This window comes from Tenrec ecaudatus, chromosome 5 (assembly GCF_050624435.1).
Source record: "Tenrec ecaudatus isolate mTenEca1 chromosome 5, mTenEca1.hap1, whole genome shotgun sequence".
In the NCBI taxonomy this organism is placed as follows: domain Eukaryota; kingdom Metazoa; phylum Chordata; class Mammalia; order Afrosoricida; family Tenrecidae; genus Tenrec; species Tenrec ecaudatus.
In genome coordinates this window covers 138,213,919-138,231,510 of record NC_134534.1, presented here as the reverse complement: position 1 = coordinate 138,231,510, position 17,592 = coordinate 138,213,919, and the positions used below count along the sequence as shown (strand labels likewise).

General features: G+C 42.5%; 1 protein-coding gene and 1 pseudogene across 3 annotated transcripts in view; one reads left to right on the top strand and one right to left on the bottom strand.

Moving 5' to 3' along the window:
* The window catches only part of ADAMTS9 (ADAM metallopeptidase with thrombospondin type 1 motif 9), a 180,630-nt gene that overhangs the window by 138,158 nt on the left and 24,880 nt on the right, over nt 1–17,592 (bottom strand). For all 3 annotated transcript variants that reach the window (XM_075549934.1, XM_075549936.1, XM_075549935.1), the window contains exons 4-8: nt 2,798–3,087; nt 2,372–2,455; nt 2,156–2,271; nt 1,171–1,211; nt 944–1,049 (exon numbers count right to left, since the gene is read on the bottom strand). In XM_075549934.1, coding sequence (XP_075406049.1) covers nt 944–1,049; nt 1,171–1,211; nt 2,156–2,271; nt 2,372–2,455; nt 2,798–3,087 — 637 coding nt within the window. The remainder of the gene's footprint in view (nt 1–943; nt 1,050–1,170; nt 1,212–2,155; nt 2,272–2,371; nt 2,456–2,797; nt 3,088–17,592) is intronic.
* LOC142449623 (small nucleolar RNA SNORA5) lies at nt 10,237–10,344 on the top strand (annotated as a pseudogene).

Below are 17,592 nucleotides of genomic sequence, written 5' to 3'. Positions count from 1 at the left end.
TAGCAGTCAAGTACTTAACCAAGTACTTAACTTACTGCACTGCCAGGTATTTTCTGTAAAGATTACAGCCTAAAACACATCACGGGGCAATTCTACTCTGTCACATGGGGCTGCTATGAGTTAAAATGGAGTAGAAGGCTCCTGATGAAAAAAACAACATTTGCATGGAATTTGTGCCAGACTCCCTCTACTTTATGAAATGTTAATTAGACCACTGCTTTTCAAACTGAGCTCTTATTTCTACCAAGTAGCCCCATAAACTAAAAAGTCAGAAAGAAAGCCATACCGATCACAAGTCAGACTAATGTCTAGTGAATGCACACCATTCAGAAGAACAAAATGGAAAAGTCAACTTTATGATGACCAGACACTGTTGCCCACCGTTAGAACATGATGCCGTCACTCTCTAAATCGCACAGAGTGGCTCCCGAAGATGCACTTCTCTGTGTCTCTGTCCATTCTGGTCCCTGAAAGAGGGATACAGGGGCCCCAGATTCTAAATGCGTGAACCATAGCCCTGCCTAACTGGGATCAGGCATGATCTGGAGTAGTGAAAGTCTCAGGACTAGATGATATTGAGCAAAGATGTTCCATCCAGGAAGAGCTCCCAGGTAGCACTACTTCCGTAGACAGGGCAGGGATGTCCCCATTCCTCCAGTTTGCAGCCAAACAGGAGAACATGACACCGCGCATGGGAAATCTGAGCAGTTAGACCAAAACAGACATGGATGAGCTACGGCTGAAGAACATTGTTCTGCAATGATTCCATTTCCTCAAGTCAAAGTACTGCTTCCTGATCAGGTTCAAAGCTCTACCACCCTGTAAACCCGAGTGTGATGCAGGAAGGGCTGTTTACTCTTTCGATTCACGGAGATGCTCACTAATGCAAAGAATCTAGTTCGGGTCAACCTGAATGAAGTAAAGCTATTCAAAGGAAACGTACACATGGCCCAGCTCATGGGCTAATGTAAAAGCAGTACTCAATCCATTGTCTTCACAAATGGAACAGCTTCTCTGGGGGTCACAAACGGTGCCCAGTTCAGCAAGACCTGGTAGAAGGAAAACAAACGTAGAAACATACAAAGATTTACTTTAAACAGCAATTGTGGTTTGGAATAAGAACATGCAGCAAATTGTGTCAGTCGCAGGGGATGCGCACAGCAGACTCACCTAAGGTATCGCATTTGTCCTGAGTTCTGCAGATATCCTGCCTGAAAGCAAAACAGACTTATAGCCTTGGGGCACCAAAGAGGAAATGTCAGCACAACAATGTCTTCCAGGCAATCACAACAACACATACTTTAAGGAGGGGAGGCACAGAGAATAAACTAACAAGGCCAGGGGTCCTCAACTAAAAAAAAAAAAAAAAGTTGGAGAATCGCAAGCTATATTAAGAGGCAGCTACAGGGTAGGCGTAGGACATCGGGTGGAGGGATCCTTACTCAGAAATCTTTCCAACCAGGACTTTTCCAAAGACCTTGGAAGGTTCAATCTGTTTTTTTAAAGAATCTTTGAGAACACTCCTGGGAAGGCTCTCTCTTTCACAGGAGCTTCACATGAGCGTGTTGGTTTGTGACAAGATTAGACTTGGCCAACTGGAGATACAAGGGACTTCAAAAAGTGCGTAGGAAATTGCCATGATTTTTCATTCCATTTCCTCACGAACTTGTTAAAGCTTCCTCACACAATGAGGCCTGAACACCCTTTGATACATGGTATTATGATTTAAGTCTTTGTGAGAGCTCACATTTTCAGAAGTATTATTATTTATAGCTTCTAGTAAATCTCAAAAGGGGAAAATGCTGAACTCACATCCTGCATGACACCAAGCTGCACCTTCTAGAAGGAACATGGATGGATGCTCAGACCTGCATAACACAGAGATCGCCTCCCTGGTACCCATGAGCTGGTGGTTCTCAGTCCGAGGTGACTCTGCACAAACCCCTCTCAGGGACATTTGAAAACATGGTCAGTTGTCACAGTTGACAGTTTGGGGTGCTGTCAAATAGTGGGTAAGGCCAGATGCACAGGTAGACCCCTCACCACAAAGAATTGTCTGGCCCAAAATGACAATAGTGCTTAGGTTAAGAAACTACTCTAAGGGCTGAACCTTGACCAGGAACCAAATTCTTTGAGTCATAAAAACTCCACATACCTCGTTACAAGAACAGCTGTATCGTGCTGGATTCCACCAGGATACATATGGGAATGTTGCCACTGGCAAAATTTTTTTAGTATAGTGTTGGCATTAAAAGTCATAGGAGGTCCGTCCTAAATCCAAAAAGAATTTGGTAGTCGGTTATACCAAGACTGATAAAGACATGCATGCCATTTTGGATACAGTTAGAAGAAGAAGAAAAAACTTTATTACCTGTTCATTATGAATGAAAACTAAGTTCACAATAACAATATTAATTAAATTTCCAATACTTGGGTCTTTATAGATAGAGGCTACCTGCAACCGAGATAAATTTGTCAAAGTTAATTGCGAACGCCGTGCAAGCAATAAGCAATTCACTCACTTCTCATGTTGAACTCTACTTCTTTCAACATTTTAGGGATACACACATTTTGTAGTTGTGAATTTTCACGCATTCAACCAACATTTACTTAGGGTCTCTTTGTAAAATTCACAGGTGGCGGTTTTTAGACCAAAGTGGATTCTTTCAGACAGGTTTAAACTCCAAGGTGTTTTCCTCTGAAATTGCAGTCACACCTGCATCGCTTGAGAGGCCAGCCCCAAGAGATCCTGCCCACGTAGAGACCTCAAATGTCCCCTGCTTTTGAATGTACTTACAATGGACATTAAAGTTAAAATATAGTGTTGCAGGTTAGCTCCGTGGTATGCCACCATCTTATTGTCTGCCACCACCATCACTTCGACAAACCGTGGGTAGGACACAAAGCGCTTGGCTCTCCTGTGGGTCCCCTGTTCCCTCGCATCCTCCGTCTTGTTCCCGTACGCAGAGAAGGCCTTTGGTGCAAAGCTGCTTTCTAACACTGCCAAGTCATCGGCCAGGTGACTCCTTCCTCCTCCCCATTTTCCCATCCTGGGTTTCCTCGTGTCTTTACCGTGGTCGTCTTGCTCTGTGACAAAACAACGGCACAGGTGACATTCCAAGCCACATCTATTTCACATGAAGAATCTGATTGGACACATCCTAAAAAGACAGCTCTGTAGTCAGATTGCATACGAAACCAGTTCCTCCACACGGTGGATTCCACAAGTGAAACTCAAGCGGCACTCGCAGGACTCGATATTAACGTCCCTGAGAAGTTTCTAGAAATGCTCACTGGAAGTATTAAGAAATTAGACCTGAATGTAGAGAAACAAAAATATCTGATCCTTCTCATTTGGTAATGAAAGCTTAGCTGTGAGCTAAGCAGTTTCCAGTCTGGCTGTTGGCCGTAGGCACAGTTTGGGTCAATCGTGTAGCTGTGGTGCTCTACAGAAAGGAAATGGAGATGTTTCCTGTCCCCCACTTTTGATATTCGATGAGCTAGGTAAAAAGAAGTCTGAGAGGTGCGCACGCTACCAGATGATACAAGGAACTATAAAATATGCGTGACGGGGCATCCTACTCCATTATTCCATCACTGGAATACTGAAAGTTATGAGGCTAGGCTTCCATTCAATACCTTATCTATTTCGGGTCGGGAGGAAGCGATTAAACTCCGCGAATCTGGCCAGTAAGGTCCAGGGTTTACAGTGTCAGGTTCGCTCTAGGTATTTCAAGCCCTACCTCATCTCTTGGTTCTACACCATCTTGCTGCTCCAGGTGTGGAGCGTAGCCTGGGAGCACAGGCATCAACACCTGGAAGCACGTGAGATGCGGCAGCTAGCAAGACTACCTCCAACCTGAGCAAACAGTAGGTTTGGCGGCTCAAATGCTCACCTTTTTTTTTTTTGAAGGTGGGTGCTTTGCTGTGAGGTGGGCTGTTTGAAGCTACCCACTAGCTCCACAGGTATAAGACTTGGTACTGTCCCTCCATAAAGATTAAAAATGTAAACATATTCCTTGCAGACCAAGGAAATTGTCTCCATGTTACAGCTGAGAAAAAGAGTCTCAACGAGGTTGAGTGATCTGTCCAAAACCACACAGAGGCAAGCCCAAAGGACCACCACCAACCAAGCGGTTTGAACAGCCCTCCCTCGATAGTGCTCTTTCCACTAGGCAAGCTATTTCAAGAGCTGCCAGCTGAAATGGGTTTATTATTTGGCTTACCATTTTAAACTTGAATCTGAACTGGGGAGAAGATAGCACTTGGTGGATCTTTTCAAGAAGACGCTGGTGTGTTTTCCACAACAGGTGTATGTAAGTACGTCAAATTGTTGAAATGTGAACCTTTTTTTAATGCATTAAGAAAACATGTCACTCACTCTGTGAAGAGTAAACAATCTCAGAAGGCTTCTGCAAATATTTTTATTTAATTGATTGAGTTTACTGAGAGAAAAATATACATGCAGTAAAATAAATAAATAAACATAAACCCACTACCTTGCAAGTCTGGATAGAGCAGAGGTTGTACACTGGTGCATATAGGAACTGGAGGCACAGGGAATCCAGGGTGGATGATACCTTCAAGACCAGGGGTGTGAGGGGTGATACTGGGAGAGTAGAGGGTGAGTGGGTTGGAAATGGGGAACTGATTACAAGGATCCACAATGTGACCTCTTCCCTGGGAGATGGACGGCAGAGAAGGGGGGGGAAGGGAGACTCCGGATAGGGCAAGATATGACAAAATAACAATCTATAAATTATCAAGGGCTCATGAGGGAAAGGGGAGCAGGGAGGGAGGGGAAAAAAAAGAGGACCTGATGCAAAGGGCTTAAGTGGAGAGCAAATGTTTTGAAAATGATTAGGGCAAAGAATGTACAGATGTGCTTTGCACAACTGATGTATGTATATGTATGGATTGTGATAAGAGTTGTATGAGCCCCTAATAAAATGTAAAAAAAAAGAAATGTTGTACAGAATGAATTCTTTGGATGAACTGAAAGGGAGAAACTATATCATCAGAATCACGGAGAGGACTTCCTTGGCCCAGGAGGGAATCAAGGCACTGAAATGCATGGAAGATGCCCTTATTTAAATAACAAAGTTGAAGTAAGTACAGCATTAATCCCCACCCCACCCGCTAGAGTCAATTTCTTACAGAAAACAACCCATGCAAAATCTGACATACTGGAAGCTATTTCATTCACCAGCAATCTGTGTAACGAAGTGCAACCCAGTGTGATTTACCGGTGGCATGAAAACCATTGGCAGGAACCAAATGACTTCTTGGGAACAGAAAGCACTGTCTCCTGGTGTGTCACACTTCCTAGACGCTTAAGCACTTGACCTCTGCTCCTAAGGAGCTAGAATCATGCTTATTGACCTAACTCGGCCAACTAGTTTCTAGTGTACTTAACCATTTTAGCAAGCAATTTATAATTGAATCTTTTAAAAAAAGGGTCAGATTTATAGATGCAAATAGTCATAAGAATAACAGATGCATGAGCATTTTTACTGGGAATCAAGGGGGGAAATGGACATTCTAGCTTATCCATCTAATCAAGTTGTTTGCCTCGGAGTAGTTGTTGTACGAACAAGTGGTGATTTCCGCCACAGGAAAACACACAGTAAAACGCGAAGAAAGTCTTCCAGGGTTCTCTGGGGTCCTCTTTCAGCACACAGATTGATTCAAGGCGAGTGTCACGCTTACAGAAAGCAGAATACACAACTGAACTAGTCTGTACATTCTTGCTCCCCCACCAACACAGGTCTACATTTCTTTTAAAAATAACATTTCATGAAGAAATAAGCTGTAGACCATAAAATTCACCCTTTGAAAATGTACAATTACTTATTGAATTGTGTAGTCACTGCCATTGGCCTAACCTTTAAAGTATTTCGTCACCCAGAAAGAAACTCCTTATGCATTAGCATTTGGTTCTTATTTACCTTCCTCCCAGGCCCTGGAAACCATTCAATTATTTTCTGTCTGTTTGGATTTGCCTACTCTGGCTTCTATATAAATGGAATTATAATAAAATATATTGCCTTTTTTGACTTCTTTCACTAAATTCAATGTTTACAAGGTACATCAATATTGTAGTACGGATGTTTCTTGTTTATTGCAAAGTAATATTCTACTGTATGGGGAATGCTACATTTTGTATATCTATTCACTTGATGGAGATTTGGGTTGCTTCGGCTTTTTAGTAACTATAATATGCTACTATTACTATTCATATAAAACAGGGTGCAGAACATCAAGCTGTATTTGGTCCCCCAAATCATCAATATCAGCTAATATCGCACGACCCATCAAAGAGAATCGGTTCCAGCCATCACCTTCCAAAAACCAACTGCTACCCCGTCGATTCCAACTCATAGTAACTCTAAGGACATGGCAGAACTGCCCCTGTGGTTTCCAAGACTATAACTCTTATCTTTCTCTTGTGGAGCAGCTGGTGGTTTTGAACTGCTGACCTGGCAGCTATCAGCCATCACATTAGATGTGAGTTAATTAAATGTTTGAACAGTGGGGCCTGAGAATGACATTACAAATGTCCAAAGAGCCCTCGACAAAGAAAGGCTTCTCCACTTCTGGTGTACAAGCTCCAGTGTGTACACATATTGTCATTTTTCATGGCCACATGCAATGAGGTTTCAAAAAGTTTCTGGGAAAATTCCATTATCTATTAAATTTCATTTTCCCACAAACTTCTTGAAACTACCTTGTATTTAGCAGTAGACCTATTAGGTAGTATGGTAACCCTGTAGTTCATGGGTATTGCAAATGGTTAGTTAACATGCTCAGCTACTAAAAAGTCAAATGTACAAGTCCACCTCAAAAAAAAAAAATGTCGGATGATGTACTTCTAAAGTCAGCCACTGAGAAACCCCCAGGGGAACTTCCCGAAAGATGTCAAACCTAGCAGACATGCTATGCTACACTGACCCTGTACAGCAAACACATGGGAAACCAAATGAAACAGATGCAGCTGATACTCCTGCAACCGGAGCGTCCGAGGGAAGGACTGAGCATGGTCTTGGAACAGAAGCTGACAGAGCTGTGAGAGAGGAGGCAGGCGGGTGAACTGTCACCTAACCTGAAACACTGTGCTCATCTTCAACTTGCACAAGTTGCATTCCATCGAGATAGCAGGCCGGCCCACTGGCTGCTGACGAGAAAAGTGGGATCCTCCCTTATTCTCCCACAGCCTTCTGATAATCAGAGGCATGGTCAACCCTACCCTCACCCACCCAGCAGCTGGTGACAGCCCCCACACCATGAAGCTCCTGCACTGCCTGAGCCGGGAGCCATGCCCTCCGAGGTTGGGCACTGGCTGCATCACCCCACAGCTGGAGGTGTGCGAATTTTCCCTTCATGAGACCAAAAGCCAAACTAAACTCATTGTCACAGGGTCAATTCTGATTCACCGTGACCCTGTAAGACAGGGTAGAACTGCCTCTGTGAGTTTCCAACAGTAGCGAGCCTCTTCTTTCTCCCATGGGGCTGGCTGGTTGGTTTTCAACTGCTGCCCGCCTTGAACCCACTCACTCCGTCAAGAAGACAGAGGGCCTAGTATCTGGCCATGCTCGACTCCTAGAAACCTGCTGCCCGGCCTTAGTCTTCCCACCGCCGGTGCCCACTGGGCATGAAAGAGCTCCCTCTGGGACAAGCGCTCTAATCTCAGCTACCATCTGCGCTGGCACAATGACTTCCTGACTGGCTGCTGGAACACAAACAACATGTAGGCCGGCAAGCACGCCAAAACCCTTCTGAGCGAGTGCCAACTCACATTGGGGGCCCTGCCCACATGGTTTTCTCTGTTCTAGGGTTTTGTTTTTGTTTTTGATTTTCTTTCCCTCCCCTTGATTTTTAAAATCCTTTTTCTGATTTCCTTTTGCCTTTCATTTCTTCCGTTCCTCTGTTCCTTAATCTCTTCTTGTTTTTTTTAGTTTTTTTCTCTTTATTTTCCGTTTCTCTTTTCTTTCTCTATTCCTAGTTATGTTCATCATATTTAAATTTTCCCCCCTTTAACTCTCTTCCTTTCTTCCCACTTTAGTTATTACATTCTTTTTCTTGCTGCTGTTTGCCTGCTTTCCTCTGACATTTTTATTTTTAATTTTCTTTGTTTGAGCTGTTCTTTTCTTTTTTCTTCCTTCATCCTACAGGAGACAGACACCACATGGGCACTGCCTCTTATGCAGCCAAATCTACGGGGTGAGGACCATTACTCACTCCTGTATCACCTGGTCATTGATAACCAGCAACCAACATCAGCCAAGCCCACAGCCATACTACATGAATAGCAAACAAGAGAATTGTACACATGCTCACATTTTGTTTCACATCCACTTGGAGATTAGTAATATGTGTCTAAGATCACCCGAAAATATACTCATTAATTAAGCAAAATAAAATCAAACAATGCCATATCGTCTCAAAGACAACAATTTCAATTCACATAAAAAAGATAGTAGCCTAAAAAAGTGACTACTATATAAAACCAGAATATCTTTCTCAGAAAGAAAAGACATTGTTACTACTTGATAAGGAATTCAAATTTAGACTCTTCCATGGATTAAGAGACAGGTCGATGAAACCAAGGGAAACACTGAATCAACTTTAAAAGAATTCAGGCAATAATACAAAAACACAATGACAAATATATTTTAAAAATTAGAAACCTTACAAAAACAGCAAATAGAAATTTAGTTAATAAATACTAAGATTCAGAAATAAATAATGCATTGAAAGCACAAAGGAATAGGATTAAATCGATAGAAGGTCAAATTAGTGAGCTTAAAGACAAATCTCTCAAAACTAATCTGCTGGAGGAACAATGATAATAATTTTTTTTAAAAGAACCAAAAACTTCCAAGAGAGACTAAGAATTACGTGGGACGCCATCGAGAGGAATAACTTAGGGGTGAATGAAATTTCAGAACAGGATGTAAAAAAGAATAAAGAGCAGAGAAAACAGAAAAAGAGTTGTTGGAAGAAAATTTCTCTAACATTAAGAATGATGAGAATATATGCATTCAAGAAGCTGAACAAAACTCAAACAGGAATATATGCCAAAAGAAAGTCACAAAGATATAATCAAACTTTCCAAAACAAAAGACAAACACAGAAAAAATGAGACATTACAATGGGGAACCATTATGACAAAAGTCTAACTTCTCAAGAGAAACCCTGTAGGCAAAAATACAATGAGATGATCTAATAAAACTCTGAAAGGAAAAAAAAATTGTCAATGGAGAATCAAATGCCCAGTAAAACTGTCCCATAAGTATAAGAGTGAAATTAGGATATTTCCAGATAAGGAGACATTAAAGGGATTTGTAAAAACAAGGCCAACTGTACATGAAATTCTTAAGGGAATTCTTCGTACAGACCAACAAGCTCAGTGCTATCTGGTCAATTCTGACTCAGAGTGGCACTCGAGAGCAGAGTGGAACTTTCCTGTGGGTCCCCAAGACTGAATCACTGTGTGCATGCAGTAAGCCTCATCTTCAACCTCCAGAGAGACCAGCACCATAATATCCAACAGCCTGATATCATACCAGAAGTCAACTCAGACACAGAAGCATCCAGAGTAAATCAAACCCATGACTGAAAATAAGAAATCGAGATACCTATTGTCAATGAAGACAATTACAAAGTAAGCAGATGGAATAGTATAATTACAGAAATTTCAAATGAAGAGGAAGTTAAGAAGTTTTCAAACTAGAAGAGACTGTCATAAACTTGGGAAGAAATCAATAAAAGGGCGGGGTTACTACAAAGGAAATGAATAAACCTCATCAGAATAAAAAAACAGGAAAATCATAAAGATTCCAGAAACACTAAAACAACAGAAATGAAGACAATAATAGGAAAACTCACAAACAAGCTGCACTCAGCACAGAAAATGATGTGGACTACAGACAGCAGCAGCACCACAAACAACACACACCAGAAGGACAAAAGCAGTGGACTGCTATCCGAGGGAGTCCAGCTGACCCTCCCTGGAGAGCAGGCAGAGCTGCTCCTGTGGGGTGCTGACGCTGTGACTCCTGGTGGGAGTAAAAAGCCTCATCTTTCTCCTGTGGGATGGCTGGTGGTTTTACACTGCTGACCACACTTTGTAACCCACTACGCCACCAGGGCTCCTGTTCACTCACATACACGCTGCAAAATGAAAACAATTAATTCACAAGTACCAGCAATTGCGCTGAATGGACATGGATTAAATGCTGAGTCAAGAGGAGAGGAGGCCCAAAAGGCTGCCACAGAGACACTGCAACTCGTGGGCCCTGTTCCTCGGGTGAGCCTCAGGGATACATTTTGTTACGGACATTAAAAAAGAAGGAAAAAAAGGGGGAGAGGAGAATGAACAAGAAAACAGGACTCATCACTATTCTGTCTATGAGACACACACCTTGGCTGCAAAACAAAACTGGACTCCAATACATAGAGTGGAAACACATAGCAAGCCCATCGCAATAAAAAATATAAAATTTAAGATGAAATCCAGTATGAGACATAAAGATGGGTCGTCTAATGATTAAATAAGGTCAACCGAACAAGAGGACATATAATGACTGTCTATCTATCCATGAAAGCACCTCAAAACATATTAAATGCCTACAGGATGGAAAGAAACAGACAACTTAATAGTAGGAGACTTTAACACATGAAGGACAGAACAACTGTCAATGAAGGACAAAACATCTAAAAAGATATTCTACAAAGACACAAAAGAACTAAACAGCACAGCTAACTTGACTTCAGGGACATAAACAGGGCACTACACCCAACAATAACACATTCCTTGCAGAACAGACAATAGCTTCGGTCACAAAGCAGCTTCAATATAGACTACATGTTTTAATCGAGAAGGTATTAGAAAGCATCTTCTCAGATCCCAATACTATAAAATTGAAAATCACCAATAGAAAGATCAAGGGAAGAAATCAAATACATGGAAATTCAATGATACTCTGCTTGAAAACTACTTAAATGAAGGTTAAAAAAAATTCCTCGAATCAAACAAGAATGAAAATACACCATGGCCAAACCTTTGGAACCCTGTGAAAGCAGAGTTCAGAGGGCAACTTATACATGAAAAAAGAACAGCCCAATCAACACCCTAAGCCAGTATCTCAGCAAATGGCAAAGAGCAATAAACTGTGCCTACAGTCACCAGAAGAAAAGAAATAATAAAGATTAGAGCCATGGTAAATAAAATAGAAAAAGAAAGAACATGAAAGAATGTGGTTCTTTGAAAGGATTAACAAAATCCACAAAACAATCGAAAACCCAATAAGGAAAGGAGAATACACAAATATCACCAATAAGAAGCGACATGGGTGACATCACAACGGAACAAAAGGAAATTAAAATAGATAATAACAGAATAAATAGTATGAGTGCGTATACAACAAATGTGAAAATCTAGTAGAAATTGGCAATTTCCAGAAATACACTATCTTCCTAAACTAACATAGACTGAAGTAGAAAAGCTAAACAAACCCATAACAAACTAACTAATTCAACCAGGTAATTAAAAATAACATTTCTGCCTCGAAGGCTTCCCTGGTGAGCTCTGCTAAACATTCAGAGAACTGATTCAGTACATTCTACTCAAGCGGTTCCAGAGGGTAACAAGAATGGGAAACTTCCAAATTCAGCTTACGAAACAAGTATAATGCTGACACCGGATAGAAACATCACTAAAAATTAAATTATAAACCAGTAACCCTCATGAATGTAGATGTAAAAATTATGAACAAAATTCTGATAGCATTTAATAATATATCAATAGTCTATATACATACATATACATTTTACATATATACATTTTGTGTACAATGCTTCTAATTTTCAGGAGGTCCCAATCATCTAGTTAATTTTCTATTGTTTGAATTATTTCCATTATGTTCGATTCTGTGTGTGTGTGTGTATACATATGTACACCATGTGGGATTCATATCAAGTATGTCTATGTGATTCAATAGTAGAAAAACAATAAATTCAATTTATCACATAAATAGAGCAAAAGAAACATATGATCATATCAATAGACTAAAAAAAGTTATTTAACAAACTCCAATACCTATTCCTGATAAAAATCCCTCAACAAAATGGGAATAGAAGGATAATTCCTCAACACACAAAAAAAGACATCTATATCTAGCAGCCAACATTACTCTCTATAAAGAGAAATTTGAAGCACTCCCCATGAAAAGGGGAACCAGACAAGGATATCTCTTATTGCCACTATTATTCAGTATTGTGCTGGAAAAATCTTAGCCAGACTAGAAGGTAACAAAGAAATGCAAAGCAGTCAAATTGGCAAAGAACAAGTAAAACTGTATGTGTAGATGACATGATTCTATAGGTAGAAGAGTCCAAAGACCCAACAAGAAAACTGGAAATAATTAAAAGCTACAGCAGTGTGTCCGGAGCCAAGAGCAACATACAAACATCAAACGATTGCAGTATGCTGAGGAAGCGCGCTCCGAGAAGGGAGCCAAGCAAACAACACCACTGACAACAGCCCCCCAAAGAGGAAACACTCAACAGAGAAACGAAACTTTCCAAGAAAACGACAAAACACCATTACAAAAAACCAAAAGAGACCTTCGTAAACTGAACAATAGTCCACGTTTACAGAGAGAAAGACAACTTAGGGAAAATGTCAGGACTACCCAAAGCAATCCACAAGTAGGCAAGTCCAACTCAGATCCCAGCTGTATTCATGAAGAACCAATCCTTTAAAAAAATACTGCAAACGTTTAAGATGGCATCACTATTTAAAACTTGAGTCAAAACCTTTTGACATCTGCTTATCAACCGGTTTTAAAGGGCATTAAGTGTGTTCATTTTCACAAGGCAATACCAGGCACATGGCTTTCCTCCACACCGGAGTTCTCTGAAATGATAACACCCAGCCAGACCTTGCTACTGTGGGTACTCATCAAGGTGTTTCACACAGACTGGGCTTGGATCGAGGAGATTCAAATGTTAACATTAACCGTTAGGAAGTTAATTATTGCTCAGGATTTTCATAAGGTTTATCAAAATTTAACCGAGTTTCCTTAAGGCACTGCACCTTGTGACCTCATGACTTAACTGGGCCAAAGACTCTCAGCACAGCACCAACGGGAGGACTACCCAAGAGCACAGGCTTTCGGGAAATCCCTGCTCCATTCCACCAGGGCAGGGAAGGAGTCCGTGGTAGGCCTGGCATCACTGAACCATTCTTGTCCTAATCCGACCCTCAACGAATGACTGTCTCGGCCTCAGTTTTCTCGTTTGCAAAATGGAGACATTCACAGAGCCCCTGTGAGGACTGATGCCTAAAATGTCCCATCAGAAAGTGCCACAAATAGTTGACAGGGTAATAAGTATTAGTTGTTAATGCTTTACTAGGAGCATGCAAAATACTCCCTTTTGTAAATTAGTACATAGGCCATGGAGTTTCCCAAACAAAACCAAACTATTTTAGAAGAAATCTTCTCTTCTCTTACTTGGTTTTCTTTATTGATTGAGAATGACTTCCTTTTATGCTCATCCCTTCTCCCGCCCTGCCCCTCACCACAGACGACCATTCTGTGGTGTTATTTTGTTTGTGTGCACAATTGTTAAATGTGTCTTGGTTTGAGAAGCATGCAGTTTTAATTATGTAAAGAGCAATTATGAGAAACTTTTCATCCCATTTCTTTTGCTTTCTTTTCTCTTGAAACTAATCTTACTAAGTACCTGTTACTGCAGGCACTGCACCCAATGCTCCCAGTCAGATCTCACCGGAACTCCACAAACCTTTGGGGTAGTCCCCAGGTTAGCCCCACTTTATAGAGAAGGAGCAAGTCCCGCTGCCTGCCAAGACCCTCGGGGAGTAAGTAGCAGAATCTAGAATGAACCCCAAAATTCCCCAAAGGGGACCTACAGCTCTTGACCATTTTGAATCCAAATGAAATCTTTAAATGCACACCCAAGATTCACTTTATTTCCCTTTTCCACGCTAGAGAGAGGATCTGAGAAAGCATTCTATTTAATCACAGAATCAGGACGATAAAAAGCCTTTCTTCTTTCCTAATATGGCTTAACCTTGACTCTGAGACGCCATGCTTGTTGGCAGGGCATTGTTGCTTCTTTCTCTCGGAGTAGAAGATCTGCCACAAAGAATAAGCACCATCAAAGGGTGGGGAGGCAGCTTGAGGGATGAGTGCTACCAGGGAATCTGCCCCACCCTTCTCCACTGAGCAACCGAGGAGCTCCTGACTTCTCTCAACCTGGCAAGAAATCAAAGTAATGGAAGACGGATGGACGAATGGATGGATGGATGGATGGACAGACTGACTGACAGACAAAATAGATCAGAAGTTTCAAAGTGCTACCTGACACAGCAGCATCTGGGAACTTGTTGGGTAAGCAGAAAACCAAGTTGCAAACCAGAACTCTGGGGACGCATTCTGGAAACCTACCTTCTAATAAGCCTGCAGGCTATTCTGGTGTACTAACGTCTGAGAACCGCTGCCCTAGAGCATGGCCTGAAATTCAACGGCAGATCTCCTTAGACCTCTCCTTCCAAAACTCACTTCAACATTCAAACCCCAAGCCCACTGCCATCAAGTCAGCGCTGACTCACAGGGACCCGATAAGGCACAGGAGAATGGTCTCATGAGATTTCCAAGGCTGTCATGACGGCAGACTCCCACATCTTCTTCCCACTTGACAGCTGATGAGCTCAAATAACTGACCTTTTGGCTTCCGGCAGAACGCTTAACCATTACACTGCCATGGCTTCTTCACATCAAAACCCAGAATTTTGGTCACAGAGGAAACACATCCAGCTGATATTGCAATCGAGCATTCTGAACTCTCCATGCAGCCGGCCGGTCAGCTCAGCTGTGCGGTGTGTCAGAGCAGAACTGCGCTCCATCAGGTTTTCGCTGGCTGATCGTTTAGAAGAGACTGCAAAGCCTTTCTTCCAAGGTGCCCCTGACTGGGCTCAAATTGTGGCTAGCAGTCAAGCAGGTTACCCATTGCACCTGCCAGAGACTTCTACTTAATCTTCGGAAGCTCCATGTCTTGGCCAGTCCCTCCGTGGGATGGAGAAAGGCCTTTACGAAGGAGCTCCAGTGGCAGCGTGGTTAAGCACTGGGCTGCTAACGGCAAGGTCAGCATTTTGAAGCCACCAGCTGCTCTATGGGAGAAACAAGAGGTTTCCTACTACCACAGTTACAGTTCTGGAAGTCCCCGAGGCAGGTCTGCCCCGTCCTGCAGGGTCGCCGAGGGTGAGAATTGTCTTGATGGCATGAGCTGAGTTGGGAATGAGGAGAAAGGAACAGTAACCCGATAGAGGTAAGGCAGAGAGGAAATGAACTATTATTTTGAGCAATGTGCCCATCACTGTGTTGGGCACAAAATAAGAGCTCACTAATTATAGGCAATATTAATATTATTATTGGAATATGTGTGTATATATGTATATCGAAGTAATCCTCTTTTATAATTTCACCCACTCATTCTTTAGAAGTAGCCTTCAAAGCCTTTCTTTCGAGCAACAAAACAACATTTTATTGAGTGTCTATTGTGTCAGCCACTGAGGCAGCTGTAATGAGACACCACATCCTTCAGGGCGAACAAGAACTTCTCAGAAAAACCAGTCTGAAGGACTTCCTCAGTGGTGCTGGTGCATCACACACATTGTGTCGTGTTGGCAAACTAGTTCATTTGTGTTTTCCCTGGGCCCAGGCAATACTTGGCATATTGCACATACTCGGTAAATAGCGTGGAGGGAGGCAGGAAGAGGTGATCTAAATGTAAGAGAAAGGCCCAGTCCCTGCTCTCATAGAACTTCCCACCTAGACAATTTGCACATGCCCAGTGACAGTGAGAAGACATGGTCTGAGATGGAATCTGATGTCAATAAATGCACACAAACACACCCCACCTCTCAACTGATCCTCACACCCGCTACTGTCAGTCAATTCCAAATCACAGCCACTCAGGAGGACAAAGTCGAAGTCCCCCACAGGATTTCCAAAGCCATCATCTTCACGGAAAGCAAACGGCCACACTTTCCTCCCATGGAAGAGATGATCAGTTTGAACTGCAGTCTGTTGGCTGGCAGTCAGGATCGTCACCCCAGCACCATAAGGGCTCCTTCTGATAGTACATGGAGGACAAAAGTGATGTCGGTGTGGTGGCAGGTTTGCCACCCTCTTTATTCCAGTCAACTCAGAAAGCCCTTAATGAAGCCTTCAGACAAGAGTTTGGCAGGACAGGAGAAGCAAAGTCTACTGGGATCCTGGGGAGATGGATAAGCTAGCACACTGTAGCAGCAGGAAAATGAAAGATTAAAAAAAAGACCCCAAACAGCCATATAACCAGTGAATATTCTATAAGAAAGAACCATGTGTTTCCAAAAACTGGGCGGAGCAGGAGCTCCAGGGAGTTGCTCTGTGTGCATAAAGCCCTAGTGTGCGACTAAAGCTCATCCAGGTTTACTTACGCTTTAAAAGGGTCCTCAATTTGCTCACTTTCACAAACAGCCATGGACCCCTACCTAACTCTCTAGGAATACTATGTACCCAAACCCATCTGGGAGCACACTGTGAACACTACAAAAGGGATGAGGCCAGTGTCAAGAACTAGTACACTACTTGCCATTAAGTGGGCCCTGACGGAGTGATCCAACTGTGTCAAAGAATTTGCCCCGTAGGTTTGTCATAGGTTAACATTTGCCAGGCCTTTCTTCCGAGGCACCTCTGTGTGGACCAAAACCTCCAACCAAGAGAATTCATCTTTTTCTTTTCTTCTTTTAAACAACTCAGAGACTCCTGAATACCAGTACATGCACAGTAAAGTCAGTGAAAGACCACAAAGAGCAGTGATGTCACATTTTTGCTGTTAAGACTCCACTGTTGGCTGGTCTGGACTTTCACGATCAATGTTTCCCTAAGGGGACATTAGTCTCATAAGATAGTCCCAGCAGCAAATTGAGCAGGTTTGCAAAACACAGCATTCACATCTGGGGCTTGCTCAACACACACTAACATTTTAACAGCTCTGGGAAGTTTTTCAGCACAGAGACCAATTTACATCTGTTTCATTGTGCGATTGCCAAATGTAGGAAATCGTTGGCTGTTGAAAAGAAGCCTGGTGTGGCTGTCGGCTAAGCGTGGGGCTGTGCACTGCGGAGTCTGTTTCAGACTTGATAGCTGCTCCGTGGGAGTCAAGCGGGAGCTGCCTGCTCCCACCTCAGACACCCTAGAGTGGCTATGGGTCAGAGTCCACTCCATGACCGTGAGGTTTCGCCAGCTGAAGGGGCAGATGATGAGGCATGAATGATGTCTGGAAATATGAAAAGACAGGTTTTCTCCCGGGAAGAAAATGGCCTTGCCATTGTGGCCGGGGAAGGTGGGGAACATCTGAAAAGTTCCTTCGCGTTTGCCAGGCATTGGGAGGTGGTGGGCGGCATGTTTGATGGATACCACATGGTGTGGACTGAATTCTGTCCCACAGAGGTAGGTCAAGGCCCTAGCTCTCAGGACATATGAAGACCTTGTTTGGAAGTAGAGTCGTGAGGATGTTATC